The sequence below is a fragment of the Macaca nemestrina genome, chromosome 4 (genome assembly GCF_043159975.1).
Source record: "Macaca nemestrina isolate mMacNem1 chromosome 4, mMacNem.hap1, whole genome shotgun sequence".
Lineage (NCBI taxonomy): Eukaryota > Metazoa > Chordata > Mammalia > Primates > Cercopithecidae > Macaca > Macaca nemestrina.
In genome coordinates, this window is record NC_092128.1 from 92,866,675 (window position 1) to 92,884,654 (window position 17,980).

The following is a 17,980-nucleotide window of genomic DNA, read 5'->3' on the forward strand; positions in this document are numbered from 1 at the left end:
TTTATTAATCCCCTCAGTTTCAAAGCAAGATCACTGAGATCTCATCGATAAATTTAACATGTTTCATGACGAATTATTTGGTGCTTAGTGGAGCGTGGTCAGTGGAGTAACTTGCAGCTATCAAAAACTTTCCCAACTCAATTCCACTGCTGAAAAAAGGAAGTACGCTTCTCCATCAACACTTTTCAAATGCTATATTGCTTGTATTGACCAAAGGTACTTCTCATACAACAGCAAATTGTGGGCTGCGTCTCTTACGTTTAGGTTGCAAAAATAGAACATGATTGATTACCATTTGGGTTCTTTATGCCAGCCTTATTCTTGGTTGAATTCAGTGGATAGTTAGCTCAAAGAAAATAACACAGGGCTTAGAAGTAGAGTAAAAGAAAAACACAAACGTTTCCAGTGCCAAGTTTTGTGAGTCAAGTGAAAACGCTTTGGTGTTTGCTCAAACACAGTTATGTATTCTAGGTATCTCAAAGATAACCAGCTATTTTAAAAACAATCACAAGGAAACATAATTAGGTCTGAATGTCAAAATAACTGTAAAGAGACAAACTGAGAGTCCCTTTTTTGCCCTCAATAGTTAGAGTAATACATTTCTAGAAGATGAAATTACATGGCATAAAAGATAGAAAATCATTACCTTTAAGCAATAAGGGCATGAAAGGGATTTTTGGTGGCTTCATCTTTTTGAATGCATCTCTGTAGGCTTTGTGATTTAGGGAAGGATCCTGCCGAACCAAGCAGATTACAAAGAGAAAGAAAAATCAATGTGCTATAGAAACAATTCTAAATCCACTTCTGCCATACAATTTGAACATGACTTAGATATAGAGAGATTCCTCCTAAGAACAAAGTAGATAAAGGTTTCCTAGGAGAATAAACTCACTAAATTAGGGCTGGGAATCTAGGCAATGAATGAAACTCAAGTTATTGGTTTACAATAAAGGGAAATGACCACAAATGAGAGACATCTTTTGATTGCCCTATTATTTTCCTCAAAGAGCTCCTTTAAGTACAGTTTCCTCTGCATAATATATGTCATGAGTTAACCCAAAGTCTCCTGGTAGATACACTACCAAGAAAATCTGTCCTTGTAACACACAGACAATGCAGAGAAAACAAGAGAATACTGTTTTATTGTACTCTAAAAAGAAACTATAATTAAAAAAAAATCTCAATCTGAGAAATTGTAAAAAGGAGAAAAGGGAAAAAGAATAATGCATGAGACACTAATTGCATGCTAAATTAGTTATACTGATTAATTTTGCAGGCTTTGAAATGGACTATACTTAAAAGCCTGCCTTCTGAAAAATAACACTAAAAAGATTATTTTCACTACCTTTTTAGAAGGAGAGGAAGAAGCATTAACTGTCAACTTGCTTCCCTCCATAAGAAGCAAAACTAGTTTCATACACAAGTAAACTAGTCTAGGTAGGCTACCTGACACGGTAGAGTACAAATACCAACCACTGTAATGTAGAAAGAAACTAGACCCTAGCGATTATTTTGAAGAATAAGTCCCCTTTGGCTCAACTACTTACTGTTAAACTTTCAAGTTCAGAGAAAAGTTTCTTAAACTTCCCAGGGATTTTCTAAAAAACAAACACAAACAAAAAACAGAAGGTCACAGAAGATGGTTATTTTCAGAGGCGTCGAAGGGAGTTTTCATTACGTTATTTGTGCCACACTTCTGAACATAAATACCTCTATCATCTGTTCTACCCTGATTGCTTCTCATTATACAATTTTCATCATCCCTTTAATGTGATCTTCCTTAGGAATGCTGCTTAAAACAGCTTAAAATAACAGCCACATGATTCAGGAATCTAGCTGGTTAGACATTCCACATACTGGTGGTCCATTTTATAAAAACTTAGATTTCAGTTCCATACCCTACCTTTGACAAATGCTCTCATCTTCTTAATAGTCTTCCTGAGTGGGAAATAATTATGTTGGCTGACATTCTTAGCATAAATGATGTAATTTTATTTCACAGTATTGGGCTAAATAGTGAAGGGCCAGGAAGACCTTAAGTGACGAAGCCTGCACTTTAATGAGTGGAATCACTGAACTGAGGAGCTCAACCATAACACGTACCATGCAAAGTGACAGGGGATAGAAACATAGGCCATCCTCCCAAATAAAAATTCAGGCCTAAGGAAGAAGGGCCTGGAATGTTCCAGCCTGCCTTTAACATGGCTAAGTAAAAAATTGGGTGCCTTTCAATATTGACTTAGTAATATTTGTGGTAAACAGCACACATTTAAAGGCAGCCTGAGTTTGAACTCTGACTCTGCCCTTTCTAGCTATGTGGTTTGGTGTGAGTCAGCAAGCTCTGGGATCTGTTTCTTCAGCTGAAGATGTAGAGACCACTCATGAAAAGTACACGGTCCTTGGCTGGTGCTTAACAAATGCCAGCTATTAACACTAACAACAAAGCTTAAGAAGATATTTCTGGGATTTTCAGTTTCTTTTTTTGTTTGTTTGTTTTTTGAGGCGGAGTCTCGCTCTGTTGCCCAGGCTGGAGTGCAGTGGCCGGATCTCAGCTCACTGCAAGCTCCGCCTCCCGGGTTCACGCCATTCTCCTGCCTCAGCCTCCTGAGTAGCTGGGACTACAGGCGCCCGCCACCTCACCTGGCTAGTTTTTTGTATTTTTTAGTAGAGACGGGGTTTCACCATGTTAGCCGGGATGGTCTCGATCTCCTGACCTCGTGATCCGCCCGTCTCGGCCTCCCAAAGTGCTGGGATTACAGGCTTGAGCCACCGCGCCCGGCCAGGGATTTTCGGTTTCTAAAATGAATCAAAACAATGGGACAACTCCTACAATAATTAGACTTTTACATTATTTAGAGATAGATTTTTTTCAATGTGATAATTTTGGATCTGGACTCAGTTTATCACAGCAAACCAGTAGTTTAATCTGTTTGGAAACTACACACATACCCCCGCAACGAACAGAGGACAAATTAAATGAGAAGATACAAAATAGAGATATTTGCAACTGATTCCAGTCTTTCTTCTGAGCTGCCTACCTGAGTCTGTGGGACATCCCTCACAAATGTCCCAGTGGCACCTCAAATTCAACACGTCCGAAGTCGAACTAAGTGATCTACTTCCAGAGGTCAGCCATGGAACAAATCTAGCCATGAGCTACTTTTAGGACATCAAGTTTTATTGGATTGCTGCCACGCCCCTTCATTTGTGCACATGCTACAGCTGCTGTTTCACTCCAGTGGCCGAGTTGAGCAGCTGCAACTGAGACCATGTGGCCTGCACAGCCTAAACATTTCTCCTCGCTGGCCCTTTACCAAAGCAGTTTACTGACCTCTGATCTATTTCTTTAAACCTACTTCTTTTCCTGTATTATCTATTTGGAAGTGTGATCACTTTCCATTCACCCAGTCATCAGACCTGGAGATCTTGCGGTCACCTCTGCCTGAGATACCCATCCCCATACTCCAGTAACTCCCAGCTGGACCTGGAAGGTGCTGCAGCTTGAGGCTTCTCATTCAAATTTTCTCAGCTACCCAGCGGCAGAATGAGTCCCTCCTCTTGCTCTGCCCTGGTCCAAGACTTCTGTCACCGCAGGCACGCTCAGTTCTCATGTAGCCATCCCCTGTCTGCCATGGCACTGATGCACTGCCCTGCACGTAGCAGGCAGTCAGTGTGCAGATTAAACATAAGCTGGTTGAATCTAATTGAGTTATTTCTCCTCTCAATGTTTTCAAATCAGTTTCATTCAAGGTTTAATTCAAACTTGCTCCCCACTGACCCTTGCCAGCCATTTGTTTTCCTCCTCCTCTAATGAACCATGGCATCTGTCACCTATCTCTTTCATCTTGCTTTGTGTGTGAAGGTCTTGTTTGCTGAAGCAGAGCAGGCAGGGCTTTCATTCCTTTTCTTTTGGGCCCCTTTAAGGAGCACTGACTCTGACCCTTGGGTCAGCACAGTGCATTCCTTCAGGGTACGATCCCTGACTGAAAGAAAGCAAATCCACAGGTTGCCCAAAGACCTATTCTGAGAAAAAGATAGCTGGCCTATCAGCTTTTCTCTTATAGGAGTCTGAGTAGGGAACCATGAAGAGAATGGCACAGTCAGTGATAGGAACTAAATCTGAGAGGACTGGGAGGGAGGCTGAGGAGACCACAGTGAGCCACGCGCAGGCTAGAGGCAGAGGCATCGTGCTTAAAGAGCAATGATGAAATGGTACATAGGGAGGTAGCCAGTCAGGAAGGAAAGGAGAGCGAAGGAAACAAAAGCCCAAGGAAGGAAGGTGAGGGGACCATGAGTGAGGCAGAGCCCTACACCTGTGTCTGGCTAAGTTTAGGGGCTCCCCAGTTTCAGGTCTTCCCACATGAATGTCGCAGTCCACACGCGAGACCTCGTGCGAACTTGAGTGGGCCTCTGCATCTCAGAACCCAAACAGCCTTCAGCGTGCAGAGCCAGGATGTGGGAGGTCTGACACTTTAGAACGTTTTGTGGATCCTCTTTAAGAAAAAGAATATAAAATTACTTTGCTTTCGCAAATTTTACAAAAATATGCATCATCCATGTGAACACATTGCCAGGGGCCCTGCAAGTGAGAGACCTTGAAGCTTAAACTCGTTAGCATCACAGCAAACGCACTTCTGAGCACACATCATCACGCAGGGAGTCTGCGGGGACCAGCCTGGAGTGGGACCCGCACGATCAGGCAGGACAGAGGAGAAGACTAATTCTAGCTGGGGAGCATGTTACCATTTTTATCTAGTTCAGACACATTATACAACCATTTAAAGACCATCTGATCAAAAAGATCCCTACCACCTTGACACATGACTTTTAAACATTTTTAGTTTAGTGGTACTTATCTCATTTAATCCATATAAATCACTTTATTTCCATTTTATGCGCCCCCCACCATGGGACTCCAAGGCTCACCTCCCAGGTCTGTGACAGTCGACTGACAGAAGCAGTGTTGAGACCCATCACGATGGCAAAGAAAGAATTCAGGTTTCTCTGGGCTTTGCAGCTATAAAATAAAAGAGAGTAGAGGATACTTTGAGGAAACATTCTTTGCCCAGATAATCACAAAAGATAAAGCTGAAAAGACTCTCCTAGGCCACAGAGCTGAGGAATTCTGCTCTACGGCCTACGTGCCCCTTACTGCCCTTCAGCTGTCTCTAATGCCAAAGAAATGATTCCAAACACCGCAGCTCACCCTTACCTAAAGGAAAAGATCTGTGCTCTTGACACCCTCCTGATATTTCACAATATTCCTCCTTTTTAACCTATGTTGTGTGCATTTACAATTTCAACTGAGCACTCTTTTAAATTCATGTTTCTTTATATATGCCCCACTCTCCTTTTAACAGCTTACTAGTCCTGACTCCTTCATCAAAACACCTTTTTTCATTTTTTGACAGACAAGCCCTTCTCACCTCACAGGTCTAAGCTCCCCTTCCCATTAGATTTAGACACATCTTTGCTACCAACAAAATAGCTACTATAATATGTATATATTTTAAATATGGCATATATTAATGGGAATACTGTTCCACATTTCTCAGTTAAACAAGGAAATGAAATGTAAAATAAGATCACGTTGAGCTCCATTCGCTTCATGAGGCTATCCACTCTGCATAACATCAATCATGCCTAGAGACTTAACTGGTCAACATTCCACTAATTTCCAAAGCCAGCTAAGAGGGCTTGGAAAGGCAGGGGGAGCTCGGGATTTCAGGGCAGCCAGAACGATCTGGGAATTCCAGGCACTCCTTCATCTGGAGAGCATTAGAAAACAGCCTCTCTGAGACAGGGCTTTAAAATATTTAAAAAATTACCCCAATTACCCTCCCTTGATCGTCTACTATGAAAAAATATGAAGTACTCAGCAGTAAGCAGAGTGTGTATCAGGGGCCTCGTGATGTTTATTTAGCTTCCCTCAGTTACCATCCCTTCTGACCTCTCCACCAATGTCTCACATGGAATCTGGGAATAGTGTAGATCCTGCCTGCTTCTTCAGTTAAATACCATGTTATGTTATATGCTATGGATTATTTACTATCATCATTAACAGCTATGTGATATTTTATCAAAAGAGCATATTATAGAACTTATTCCTCTATTGTGGACAATGATTTTCAATTTTCCCTGTTACAAAGAATGCTGGAATAAATTTCTTGTATATACAACTTTTTACTGTATTTATGATTTTTTTCCCCATTACGTTAGACTTCCAGTCATTCCACGATTGGTCAAAAGCTGTGAAGACATTAAAGGTTCTCGATACATATTACGAACCGCTGTCCCCCAAAGCTATACCGATCCCCAGTTGTACACACAGTGTATGAGATCACCTAGTTCAGAATCAGGAGAATGAGCTGAGATGTGGAGTAAGTAGGGAGACCCACAGCAGCTGTGCTCTGGCAGGCCCCGCCTAAACTGGCCTGCCCAGAGCTGGCCTCACAGGTTAGGTACTGCCTGAGTCCAGCTGCACACGGCTCCAAGCAAGGAAGGCTCAGGCCTGGGGTCATTCTAGAAGTTCCATCCCCAGGCACAGCGGAACCTGGAAAGGCCGTGCTGCCTCCACACCTCATGCCGAAGGTTATCTGGGGTGGGCACACATCTTGCGGGCACCTTGCTGTTGAGCCTCCATTGGGCACTGTCTGTCCCTCTCATGGTCCTCCTGTTCAGCTTTTGGCTCTGCCAGCAGTTCCTTAGTAAGTGTGAGGCCCTGTACCTTCATCCAAGCGACCCCTTATGTGCTTTTTTGCCAACTTTCTCCTGGGTAGACCCCGCTTGGTATATTCCATGAATAAACTAAAACAAGATACCTCCCAGTCTGTGATTGGGAAACCTACCTGCATTTGAGAATCATTGCTTTCACATGGTGACTCCCCTTCCTCCTGCTCTTCACTTCCCTCACTTTACTTTTTCTGACTCTTCACAACCCTGAACGTTCCCACCAGCTAGAACAGACTTGAGTTAGTGCCATCTCCTGAGTTGATGTTCTGAAATACCAGGCTCCTCTGCAGAGGCTCTTGTGGTCAGTAAGAACTGCTCCATCCCCTGCAGGAAGCTCCTCAGTGGGAAGTCTCTCTTACCCTTGGGTCCCTTCACCTGAGGATATGATGGAGGCCCCACTGCTTATGCAATCCCTGCTAGACAGCAGGTCCCTTAAGGCTAGAGTACATGTCTAATCTTTTTTATATTCTGCCCATCACCCAGGTGCCCTAGTACACAGCAAGCCTTTTAAACAGTATTTGCTGAAGTAGAAAACAAGAACTTGTTGGGAAATGGTTTTATCATTATTCATTATAAAGATGTCTATTATTCTACTTTTTATTCAGCTTAATCTATCTATGTGAAATCTTAGAATTCCCATCTTTTTTTATCTTTTAGCTCCCCATGAACAATTTTCCTGGCCCATATAGCTTTCTTTCTTTGTCATATTTTAAGGAAAAAAAAAAACCCACAAAAACACACATACAACTAACATCTAAATCTGTTAAGAAAAAAAGGAATTAATACAGACACCATTTCTGGAGAAGACAAATTGATACAGTGCAAATATGAGACACCATTCCAGGCTGGAATCCTCTGTGAGTGAGGGTCATTCATTCCATGATAAGAACAGACTGTCTGACACTAAACATTCCAGTTCAGCAAACACTCCTTTTGTCTTTGTGTGAGGAAATAAAATCCACTCAATCCACAGAGGTGGGGGATGGGGATGGTGAGAAGGAGGGGAAACATGAATATGCAAATAGGATGCCTCAGGCAGGAAAAACACTTCATGATTGTGGAAATGACTGTTTTCCCTTGGTTATTCCTACTAGCGTGATTATAGGGAATTTAACTTTATTTTCTGTTGGCATTCTGTTCCATGGGCTAGGGCTAGAGACCAGTATCATAAAGCATTCAAGAGCACGGGCCATATGGAGAAGATGTGAATATACCCTGAGGACAGATATAATCTTATAGTGGGAACTGAGCTGGGTGGTGTCATCTTACTCCTTGGAACATTAATTTCCCACTTATTCACGTAATTAGCATTCATAAGAAAGCGTTTTACCCAAAAAAGCCTCACCTTTAGGAATTTTACAAGCCATTTTGGAACACAATGGCCAAATTTTTTAAAAACAGCATTCACCATAAAAGCAATCAATAAGATTTAGGCATATCTTGTTTTCTATCCTTCCATGCCCAGTCACACAAAATACCAGGTCAGGAACCTCCATGGTCTCTTGCCTAAGAAAAATTATCCTACTCTTGGGGTCTCTTTGCTATAGTTCAGTGTGCTAGTTTCAGACCAACCTTCCTGAAGGATAACTCTGATCATAACAGGCTCCTGCCCAAAAACTTAAAAAAAAAATCCCTTCTCCCTTCTCAATTCAGTTCAAACCCTTCAATCTGAAATTCAAGATCTTTTACAATTTGGTCCCATCTGTCTTTGCAGATCATTCTCCCACAATTTCCTTACAAATCCCCCTCCACTCTTAATCAGTCTCTGACCACAGGCTCTGCTTCATTGTCTCCACTGAGTCGACCTCCCACAGACAGTGTGCTCTTTTGAATTCCTACCTGTCACTTCCCACCCAGAATTCAAATAGATGCAAAGACAACTTCCTTCACCAATGTTTTCCTCATCCTGCTTCCCAAACCCTTGGGGTATGAGCTCTCACTCCTCTAAAGCCCTCAACAGACTTAGATCTTCTTCTAGGGCATTCCTCCATTCTATTTTGCACAGGAGCCAGCTGAGGTATAGAATTACCCACCGACACACTGAAAGCCTCACAAAGGCAGGAACTGTGTGTAGACTCAGTCTGATTTCCCCACACTACCTTGTACACATCTGTACATATAAGTGATCGATATATACTTTCTGAATATGCTGCATTGACATGTACTTGAAAACTGTTTGATATAGAAACTACTTTGGAAGACAAAGGAGAAATAAAACTGGAAGCCCAGGAAGAAAAAGGAGCTGGCGAAGATTTTGATTCATGCTCCCTGCTTCTGCTGGGGAGCTGTCCAAAGAACAGACTCTTGATATGAATCTGATATTTTAAGAGATGCTCCTAGCAAGTTACTAAAATTTCATTCAACATTTACTGAGTCATTGCTATTTACCAACTTCTGTACCATGCACCCAGGTATAATGATTGACAAGAAATATCCCCTGTTCTTTGAAAGCGAATATAGCCTAGTGAAGAAATCCTATATAAACAGATAAATTGAATAAATATAGTAAGTTTCCATAAGGTAAAAAGTATATGTGTGCGAGGGGAAGTAGAGGCAGTAGTGGAAGTAGTACCCCTGCATTTGAAAATCAGGGGTAACTTCAGGAAGGAAGTAATACTTGACTGAGGTCTTGAAGAATGGCAGCAATTTGCTGAATGCCAGTGGCCATTCTTGGCAAAGCCGACAAATATTCACACTTGGAAGATGGTGCTCATGGGAGAGACAGACATTTAGAGTGGCTAGAGCATGGGGTGCACCCGGGGGTGAGGCTCAGGGGGTGGGGCCAGCCAGTGCAGGGCCTTTGAATGAACGAGTACTCAAAAGTTCATACTGTGGGCCTCAAGGAGCAATGAACGGGTCCTACAATGCACCTGACGTGCAATGATTCCCACTTCTGCACATCATCATCTCCTTTTTTCTAGCCTCCTGTAGCTCACCCAGGCACCCTGTAGTTCAGCTGCAAGACGAAGGATGTGTGTACTGCCTGCTTACTAGTGCTGAGGCAGAGGGCATAGTGCTTCTGTCTGATATTTTGACATTTACTTTAAGGTATAAATACTTGAAATGCAAAGACATAAATATTCAAAAATGGACCTTTTCAGCCATTTGGTCATTTAACTCCATATTACATGTTTATATCCCAACCCTTATCACCATAAGACAAAAAGAAAAACAATGTGCTCTCTCAAGAAGACTAGAGGAATGGCACTTCTCACACTAGAAACTTACTGAGCCGCAATTTTGATGAATTTTTTCACCAGCTGCACTCGCTTGCCCAGCTGGCTGCAGAGGAGAATCTCCGTGGCCACCCAGAGCTGGACCTCATTGCATCTCTGGAGCAGAAGGCTGAGGTTTGCAGTGTGTTCCCCACTTCCCTGTCTGCTGAATGTGAAGTAGATCAGCTCTTGCTGAAAGAAAATGTATTCATGCCAGGGTTTATTTATAGCAAAGTATAGTTGATACAAAATTCGGTCAAATTTTAAGAGCTACTTCAGGTAGTCCCTCCCATATTATTAATATGCTAACGGAGAATATGGCGAACAGTAATATATTAAATTCAAAACGACTCAGTTTTAGAGGTGCCTCATTCAATAATGCTTTTTGTGATTTTTGTGTTTTATATAAGTGATTTTTCAGAATGTAAGGAAGACATCTTTACATACAAATCTAAGATATTCTGAAGTTTAAATCATAGGATAAATGGAATCCCCAAATTTCCAAACCTTGTCCTGTTGAAAAATTCAAGTGAAAATGAACACTAGTACTACCAGTATTTGTTAAGGTGCACATCAGACCCTCACAGGTCTGTTCTCTAAGACAGTGGTCCTCAAATTTTGGTGTGAATCAGGATCACCTGGAGGACTGCTGAAGCACAGACTGCTGGATCCCACCCCTAGAACCTCTGATCCTGCAGGGGTGTGGAGGGGCCGGAAATCTGCATTTCTAACAAGTACCCAAGTCCCGCTGATGATGCTGGTCTGAGTATCTGCTCTTTAAGAACCACTGATGTAAAACATTGTCAAACCATAAATGGAAAGAGAATGAGATTAGGGCAAGGTCTAATAATTTATGAAAGCAAACAAGACCAGTAACTATTTATATAGATGGATCATGTGCAAAGCAATAGATTTGTTTTTAAATGTGTATGTGTGCGTGTGTGTGTGTTTTACAGAGGTAATCTACATTCTTCCACTGCATAAGCAGGGATATATCCTAGTCTACTAACATTTCCAAAGACACAAGTCATTCAGCCTGAAGGAATTCACTACTTGCTCACATTCTGATCACAATATTGAAATCTGTTTAATGAGAAAATACGAGGACATTTGGGTCTCTAAATTGGGCGTGAGGTTCCTTCTTCAGAAGGAAAGGCCACTTCAGAATGAAAAATTTTACTACATGGCAAAACAAATGCAACATATGGTTGCAGAGGCCTCTACCATTTTTCATCTCTTGATTCCCGTGAGCGTTTCCTCTGGCCAAATGTACTCAAGAATTGTCGCTAGCATTTTGCTCCCAATCTATCGTTTTAAAAATGTCATAATCTGTCCTTAAGTGAAAAATTGATGGACATAAAAACTTGAAATATATCTAAAATTTTCAATAAAGTACTTTAAATCTTACAATGCAGTCTAAACTTGTAGAATGTTCTTAAGTTAAAAGATGCATATGTGTGTACATAAATAAATATGAATATGATTCTTGTACAACTATCATAAACTTCATGGAAAAAGTAAAGCTATCAATATCAAAGGTGAAATGGTTAATCAACCCCATTAGAGCCTCATCTCCAAATACATATATATATATTTATACATGTGAAATATAGCATACTTATACATTACACAAGCATATGCTCACACTCGGAACAAATAAAAGCATGCTTGCATATTCTGATTTTTTTAGACTTGAGTCAGTCTTTCAATATATTTAAAGTCCCCAAGTATCTTTTGGACCATGTTATTCTAGTATAATTTCATCACCGCATGCACTGATATTCTGCACAAAGAATTCACAGTCAAAACAGCATTTGTATTTTGTCTTTTCACTCCTCACGTACCTCGTGAATTGAATTGAATAGACTCCAATCAAAATTCATTAATTCCAGAGCAAGATCCCAAGTGTTCATTCCCAAAATCCTCATCGACCTTTGCTGTGATTCCTCATTTTCTGCAAACGGGTTCTAAACCGACAGAAGCAAAAAGATCCTTAGTAATTCCCAAATGTTTTGCACTGCATTGGCTGGCTGTAGAAAGGCACTAGAAACCCAGATTAGCAAAGTAATCTTTTCTGAGTGCACTTAATATTTTCCCTGGTCTGTTCGCCTTCAGTGAGTTACAGCCAATTTAGGAAACGGTCTTGCAAATAGTAGAACGTGATCAATGATACTTCAGTGAGTTCGCCCACTCCTCCCCCATCTCTCTCCCCCGCCCCCACGTGCACACATGCACGCACAAATCTGATTATAAAACACTGCCCTGGCAGACAGCATAATGAAAGCGAAAGCCCCGAAATCACTTTGGCTTCTGGTAAGAATTAATGTGCCAGCAGGGTTAGTATAAAAACAAACAAAAGAAATGTCATGGTGCACTTCAATAAAGACAGACATGGCGTTTACAGGAAATATGTTTAGCAAGTCTCATCCCAGACACACATTTACACATTTTATTAAAATGCCCATGGAAAGTAAAAAAACAAATTTAACATGAAATAAAAATTATTTCATTTATATCCCATGGTGGATTATTATTTTAAGCATCAACCACTTTCCCTATGTAAATAGGGCCTAACCACTATGAGGCTGGTAACAGTATTTCCTTAAGATATGGCATAAAAGTATTAGATGCCATCACAACTTTCAATCTATTTCACCACTAAAGTTATTAAAAAGATTATTTGGCATGTTTCCAAAATAGTTGATGTTTTCTAATGAAAACATAAATTCTCCCATTTGAAGGGTTAGATTTGAATAATAACTTTAAAACAAACAGAAGGAACCTTCCAACAATAAATGGCATGGTAGGATAAAGGGAATATTCCAGCTGCCAAATATTAATCCATATTTCTAAACTGAAAAATAAATTATTTGCATTTTAGAAGTTTTACATTGATGAAAAGTTTTCCTATTTTTTTTTTTTTTAAACCTAGGCCGGGCACAGTGGCTCAAGCCTGTAATCCCAGCACTTTGGGAGGCCGAGACGGGCGGATCATGAGGTCAGGAGATCGAGACCATCCTGGCTAACACGGTGAAACCCCGTCTCTACTAAAAAAAATACAAAAAACTAGCCAGGCGAGGTGGCGGGCGCCTGTAGTCCCAGCTACTCGGGAGGCTGAGGCAGGAGAATGGCGTGAACCCGGGAGGCGGAGCTTGCAGTGAGCCCAGATCGTGTCACTGCACTCCAGCCTGGGCGACAGAGCGAGACTCCATCTCAAAAAAAAAAAAAAAAAAAAAAAAAAACCTAATGACTGAAGATCTTCACAGAGCTTTCCCACAGACTCAGTCCTCTCAGCAGCAGGTCAAGGTTCACTTTGTCTCTGTATCCCCAGCGCAGGACACAGTGTGGTGCTCAGAAAGCAATGACCAAATGAACCAGCTAACAAATTTTGAAGTGTTGAGGTGGAGGAAAAGCTGAGGTTTCTCAGGGATTGGTCTGGATAGGGTAAGACCAGACAGACTCTACTGCTGACTTTCAAAGAAAGACCCAGAGTGAGGAAGTAACACACATACCTGCTTAATAATTTAGAGGTGTCAGGAAATTTCTCCTTGTTTTTTTGTGCCCATTTTCTCCCTAATTGGGTCCCTTACCCAACTTGAGTTATTAACTCTAGTTATTCAAGGTTGAATAACTCTATTTATTCAAGGTTGTCCATTGCCCTTGCCAAGGAACATTAAATTTTTCTATCTCATTCCTTCAGTGCTCTAATTCCTGTTTTCTAAGAAGATTAATGTACGTGAAAGTGATAGTAGGCACTGGTGTTTTCATCTGTTATTCTTCCCTTACAATGTTAGATTTTAACTGACATCTTTTGGTGATGAAATATCTAAACCTATGATTCCAATAGGACACTTTTAGGTGGTGTGGGGAGTTGGCGGGGGAAGCTTTTGAGGTAGGATGGAGTCTGGCTTCTCTTGGAACATATTTCACAGCACCTATTTATTCCATCAAGGCATTGCCCAGGCCTGCCTTCTTTTCTGAATGTGGCCCTGGACAGTGGTAGATTGAGCCATGGGGATGCACAGGAGGGAGCTGCCTGAGAAGGCCACGTATGGGTGGCAGAGGATGAGTGGAAGATATTCAGAGTGGAAGTTTCCTCTACACAACAAGCCCCGCAGTGGCTACATGTCAGATCATCCTCCTTCATGGGGAGCGGTAAAATCAATCTCATTTTTACTCAAAAATGCTGCACAGCACCCAGTTGGTTATGTTTCACTGACAGAATTACACAGGACTTGTGGCCTGCTGAAGGACAGCACAGGAAAGGTCCAAGTAAGGCATGTACAAACGAAAGGAACGCGCAGGGGCTTCAGAGTCAAACATATAATTGCATTTAAAAATCGAAGCACTCTCCCTTACTTGGCTGTGTGAAGCTAGAGTGGTTACTCAGCCTCTCTCCTGGGGTTACTAGAAGTGTTAAATGAGATACCGTATGTAAATTACTCAGTACACACAGATCTAGTAATAAGTGATGAACATTATTATGGTAGCTTAATATCCTGCAGACAATGTTACATAAAATGTCTTTCCAGTAGACATATATCTGGACGTAAAACTATTATCAGTCGTTTGGGTTAGCCTACATGGTACGCAGGTTTCTCAATTACACACACAACAGGAGCCAGTGAGAAAGACTCACCCCAGCGATGGCTCCATGAAGAGATGGGGACTCTGAGTTTCACACACAATCGCAATCTGCTAGAGCCCACTTTTTCTAGATGACAGATCTGAAGCCTAGTCCTGCTATTCAGAAACCAACCCCAGGACTGAAGTCTTTAGGAACCACAGCAGCAATGAAATCATCCACTTAGGCATAAGTGTTCTTAAATTTTGGACTGAAAGTAACTTAAAGTGCGCGTTCTACATTTCTCCAGACTCTTTCTCTTCAGTGGCAGCTGATGCCCCTTCACCATGACCTTGTTCTACACACAGAAGGCAGATCATCCATGCTTTTCTTCAAGGGAATGGAACCAGGTGTACCAAACGTACTGAAACAAAGGTCTCTTTCTCCTTAAATCCACCTAGGATGCATTTCTCAGCCTCATCTCCATATACTCACCAAAAAAGAAGAAATGAAATTAAAATTCGATGGGAGAAGGAGTCACTTGTCTCAAATCCCTTATTTCAGGAGCTCAGAAAGGGTTTCACTTAGGCAGGGTTTAGCATTCCTCAAGTGGGAGTGGATTGAATTGAATTGCTTGACTCCTTTTTGATTTGTAAAAGTACTGTTACTTGGGAATTACATCATCGGATAAGGGAAGAAATAATTTAATTTTTTAACATTCATTATAAACACATAAAAATTATGCTTTGAGTCTGACATTTATGTGGTGTGTGTGTTCCGAATAGCAGGACCATTCCTTTTTTTTCTTTTTTTTTAGACAAAGTCCTACCCTGTCACCCAGGCTGGAGTGCAATGATGAGATCACAACTCACTGCAGCCTCGACCTCCTGGGCTCAAGAGATCCTCCCACCTCAGCACACACCTAGGGACAGCAGGTGTGTACTACTATGCCCAGCTAATTTTTAAATTTTTTTGTAGAGACAAGGTCGCAAACTTCTAAGCTGGTCTCAAACTTCTGAGCTCAAGCCATCTTCCTGCCTTGGCCTCCCAAAGTGCTCGGATTACAGGTATGAGCCACCTCACCTGGCCTGTTTGTTTCAAATACAAGGCTGAAGGTCCTTACCAAAGTGTCCGCCAGGTCTTTCCGATAGACATATATCCGACCAGATGCCTCGAGGGATTTGGAGATGACTAAGTCATTCGGCTGAAGTTCATGCTTTCCTTTATTTGAAAAAAAAAAAAAAAGGAATAATCAGAAATATAAGAATAGCAGCAGTAGGCCTACACAGTACACTTAAGTGAAACTGCCAAAGAAAAATACTTAAAAGTAAATAGAACTTAAAGTGGATTAATTCAGTTCTGCACACTCTACACAATGACAACACAGTGGCATCACGAACAGCTCTCACTGCTCAGTGGCCAGAAAGTGGAGTCCTCTTGAAGTTCTTTCCTATAACATTTAGTCATTGTTTGGAACATAGAACAGTTTAAAAGAAAAAGTAAAATTTACTCATCTAAGATAACAATACCATGTTAACACTGGTTACATTTAGGTCTATTTTTGTTCTGATTTTTATATAACTATGTGTATATATACACACACAAATTGCATTGATTTGCAATGATTTATGCATATGCATTTGTAATTATTGTGGATACACATATACATTTGCAATTATTCCATAATTTTATATTCTGATATTCTTATAAGCACTTTATCCACTTAACAAAATTATTTACATATGTCATATTTAATTGGTTATATAATAGTTCATTATACCATCATTTAATCTTTCCTCTATTGTTGAACATTTAATGGTTAATTTTTTTGGTAATATAAATTAGATGGCATGATGTATGTTAAGTACTGGCACGGGGCCTGGCACATAACTGGGGTTTGGTAGATGGGATCTATTATTATATCAGCCATAATATATATTGCTGAAGTCAACATCTTTATGTTTAAATCTTTGTCTGCTTATAAATGATTTTCTTAAGACGGACTCCCAGTATTAGAATTACTAGGTCAAAGGGAATGAAAATTTTTTAAGTTTTTGATACAAGCTACCAAATCGTTTCTGATTTTTATTTTTTTTAAAAGACAATATATTTTCCTAAAAAATAGGTATAAAACTTGCACACTGACCAACACTGATCATTACTCTTTTTTTTGAGATGGAGTTGCGCTCTGTCACCCAGGCTAGAGAGCACTCATGCGATCTCAGCTCACTGCAACCTCTGCTTTCTGGGTTCAAGCGATTCTCCCACCTCAGCCTCCTGAGTAGCTGAGATTACAGGTGCCTGCTACCACGTCTGGCTAATTTTGTATTTTCAGTAGAGATGGAGTTTTACCATGTTGTCTAGGCTGACCGTGAACTCCTGACCTCAAGTGATCCACCTGCCTTGGCCTCCCAGAGTGCTGGGATTACAGGCATGAGCCACCGCGCCCAGCCTGGTCAATACTTTTGGTAAGTTTACTATTTTGCTAATACAAAAAGTAGATTCTCTGTTTACTTTGTGTTTCTTAACTAGTAGGTTGAATATTTTTCATATATTCCTCTTCTATCTTATTTCTCTTGATGAAAATTATTCCTATCCTTTGACCATTTTCTACCACAGTTGGAGCCCTCTTAAAACATAATAGCTTTCTTCCTAGAAAATGTCCTCCTCCTAACTACAAAATGCATATGGGAGTAGACTAAAGCCATATTAAAGTTTATTTCACTGTGACACAATCAACTTCTCCTAAGGTAGCTGTTTGGTTATCCAGCATGATTGGGAAATGCAATATTCCATATGCCTTTTCTAGATAATTGACCCAAATGCAAAGTGTTGTTTTGAACATTTCTGTTTAATACACAGTACACAAATAATAATCTAATATATTCTTTATGGCCCAGCATTATAAAGATCCACAGTACTATAATGTTGGGCTGGTGACATGTATAGTGGATGGTGTCACACGGCCGGGTTCTGAAGTTTCATCTCCTGGGTTCCATCTGCTCCTTCTTTGTTCAGCTATAATTTCCTGCAGCCCTTTCTGTGCCTATGTATACCTTAATCTGAATTTATGAGAGCCATTCACACTTTATAGAATAAAATGTCATAACTTTCTGATAGCATTTTTCTATTTGCTGAGAAATATTTTTCCCCTTATTTTCAGGTTTGTCACTATACTATGAAAGTTTAAAACGGATAGAATTTTAACCTCTGAATAACTGGGTAGTTTATTGTTACTACATACATATAACTACCCTGGGTAAAAAACAGCTAAAAACCTACCAAAGCTATGAGAATGATACTATTGTTCCTTTTAAAAAATCCATAAAACCTCCAACATCTCTGACATCTTAAAACTTTTTTTTGACAAAAATAAAGAAAAAACTCACCATTGCTTTTTGAAGTAGCACTAAAATATAATTTATTAAAAATGATGTAATTAGAACAAGGAATGCATTAAGCTCTTGAG

General features: G+C 40.6%; 1 protein-coding gene across 2 annotated transcripts in view; it reads right to left on the reverse strand.

The window, feature by feature from the left end:
• Positions 1–17,980, reverse strand: part of LOC105475677 (Rap guanine nucleotide exchange factor 5) — a 242,049-nt gene that overhangs the window by 17,066 nt on the left and 207,003 nt on the right. For both annotated transcript variants that reach the window (XM_011731142.3, XM_071094929.1), the window contains exons 18-23: positions 15,635–15,732; positions 11,792–11,914; positions 9,961–10,139; positions 4,927–5,017; positions 1,548–1,598; positions 647–734 (exon numbers count right to left, since the gene is read on the reverse strand). In XM_011731142.3, coding sequence (XP_011729444.1) covers positions 647–734; positions 1,548–1,598; positions 4,927–5,017; positions 9,961–10,139; positions 11,792–11,914; positions 15,635–15,732 — 630 coding nt within the window. The remainder of the gene's footprint in view (positions 1–646; positions 735–1,547; positions 1,599–4,926; positions 5,018–9,960; positions 10,140–11,791; positions 11,915–15,634; positions 15,733–17,980) is intronic.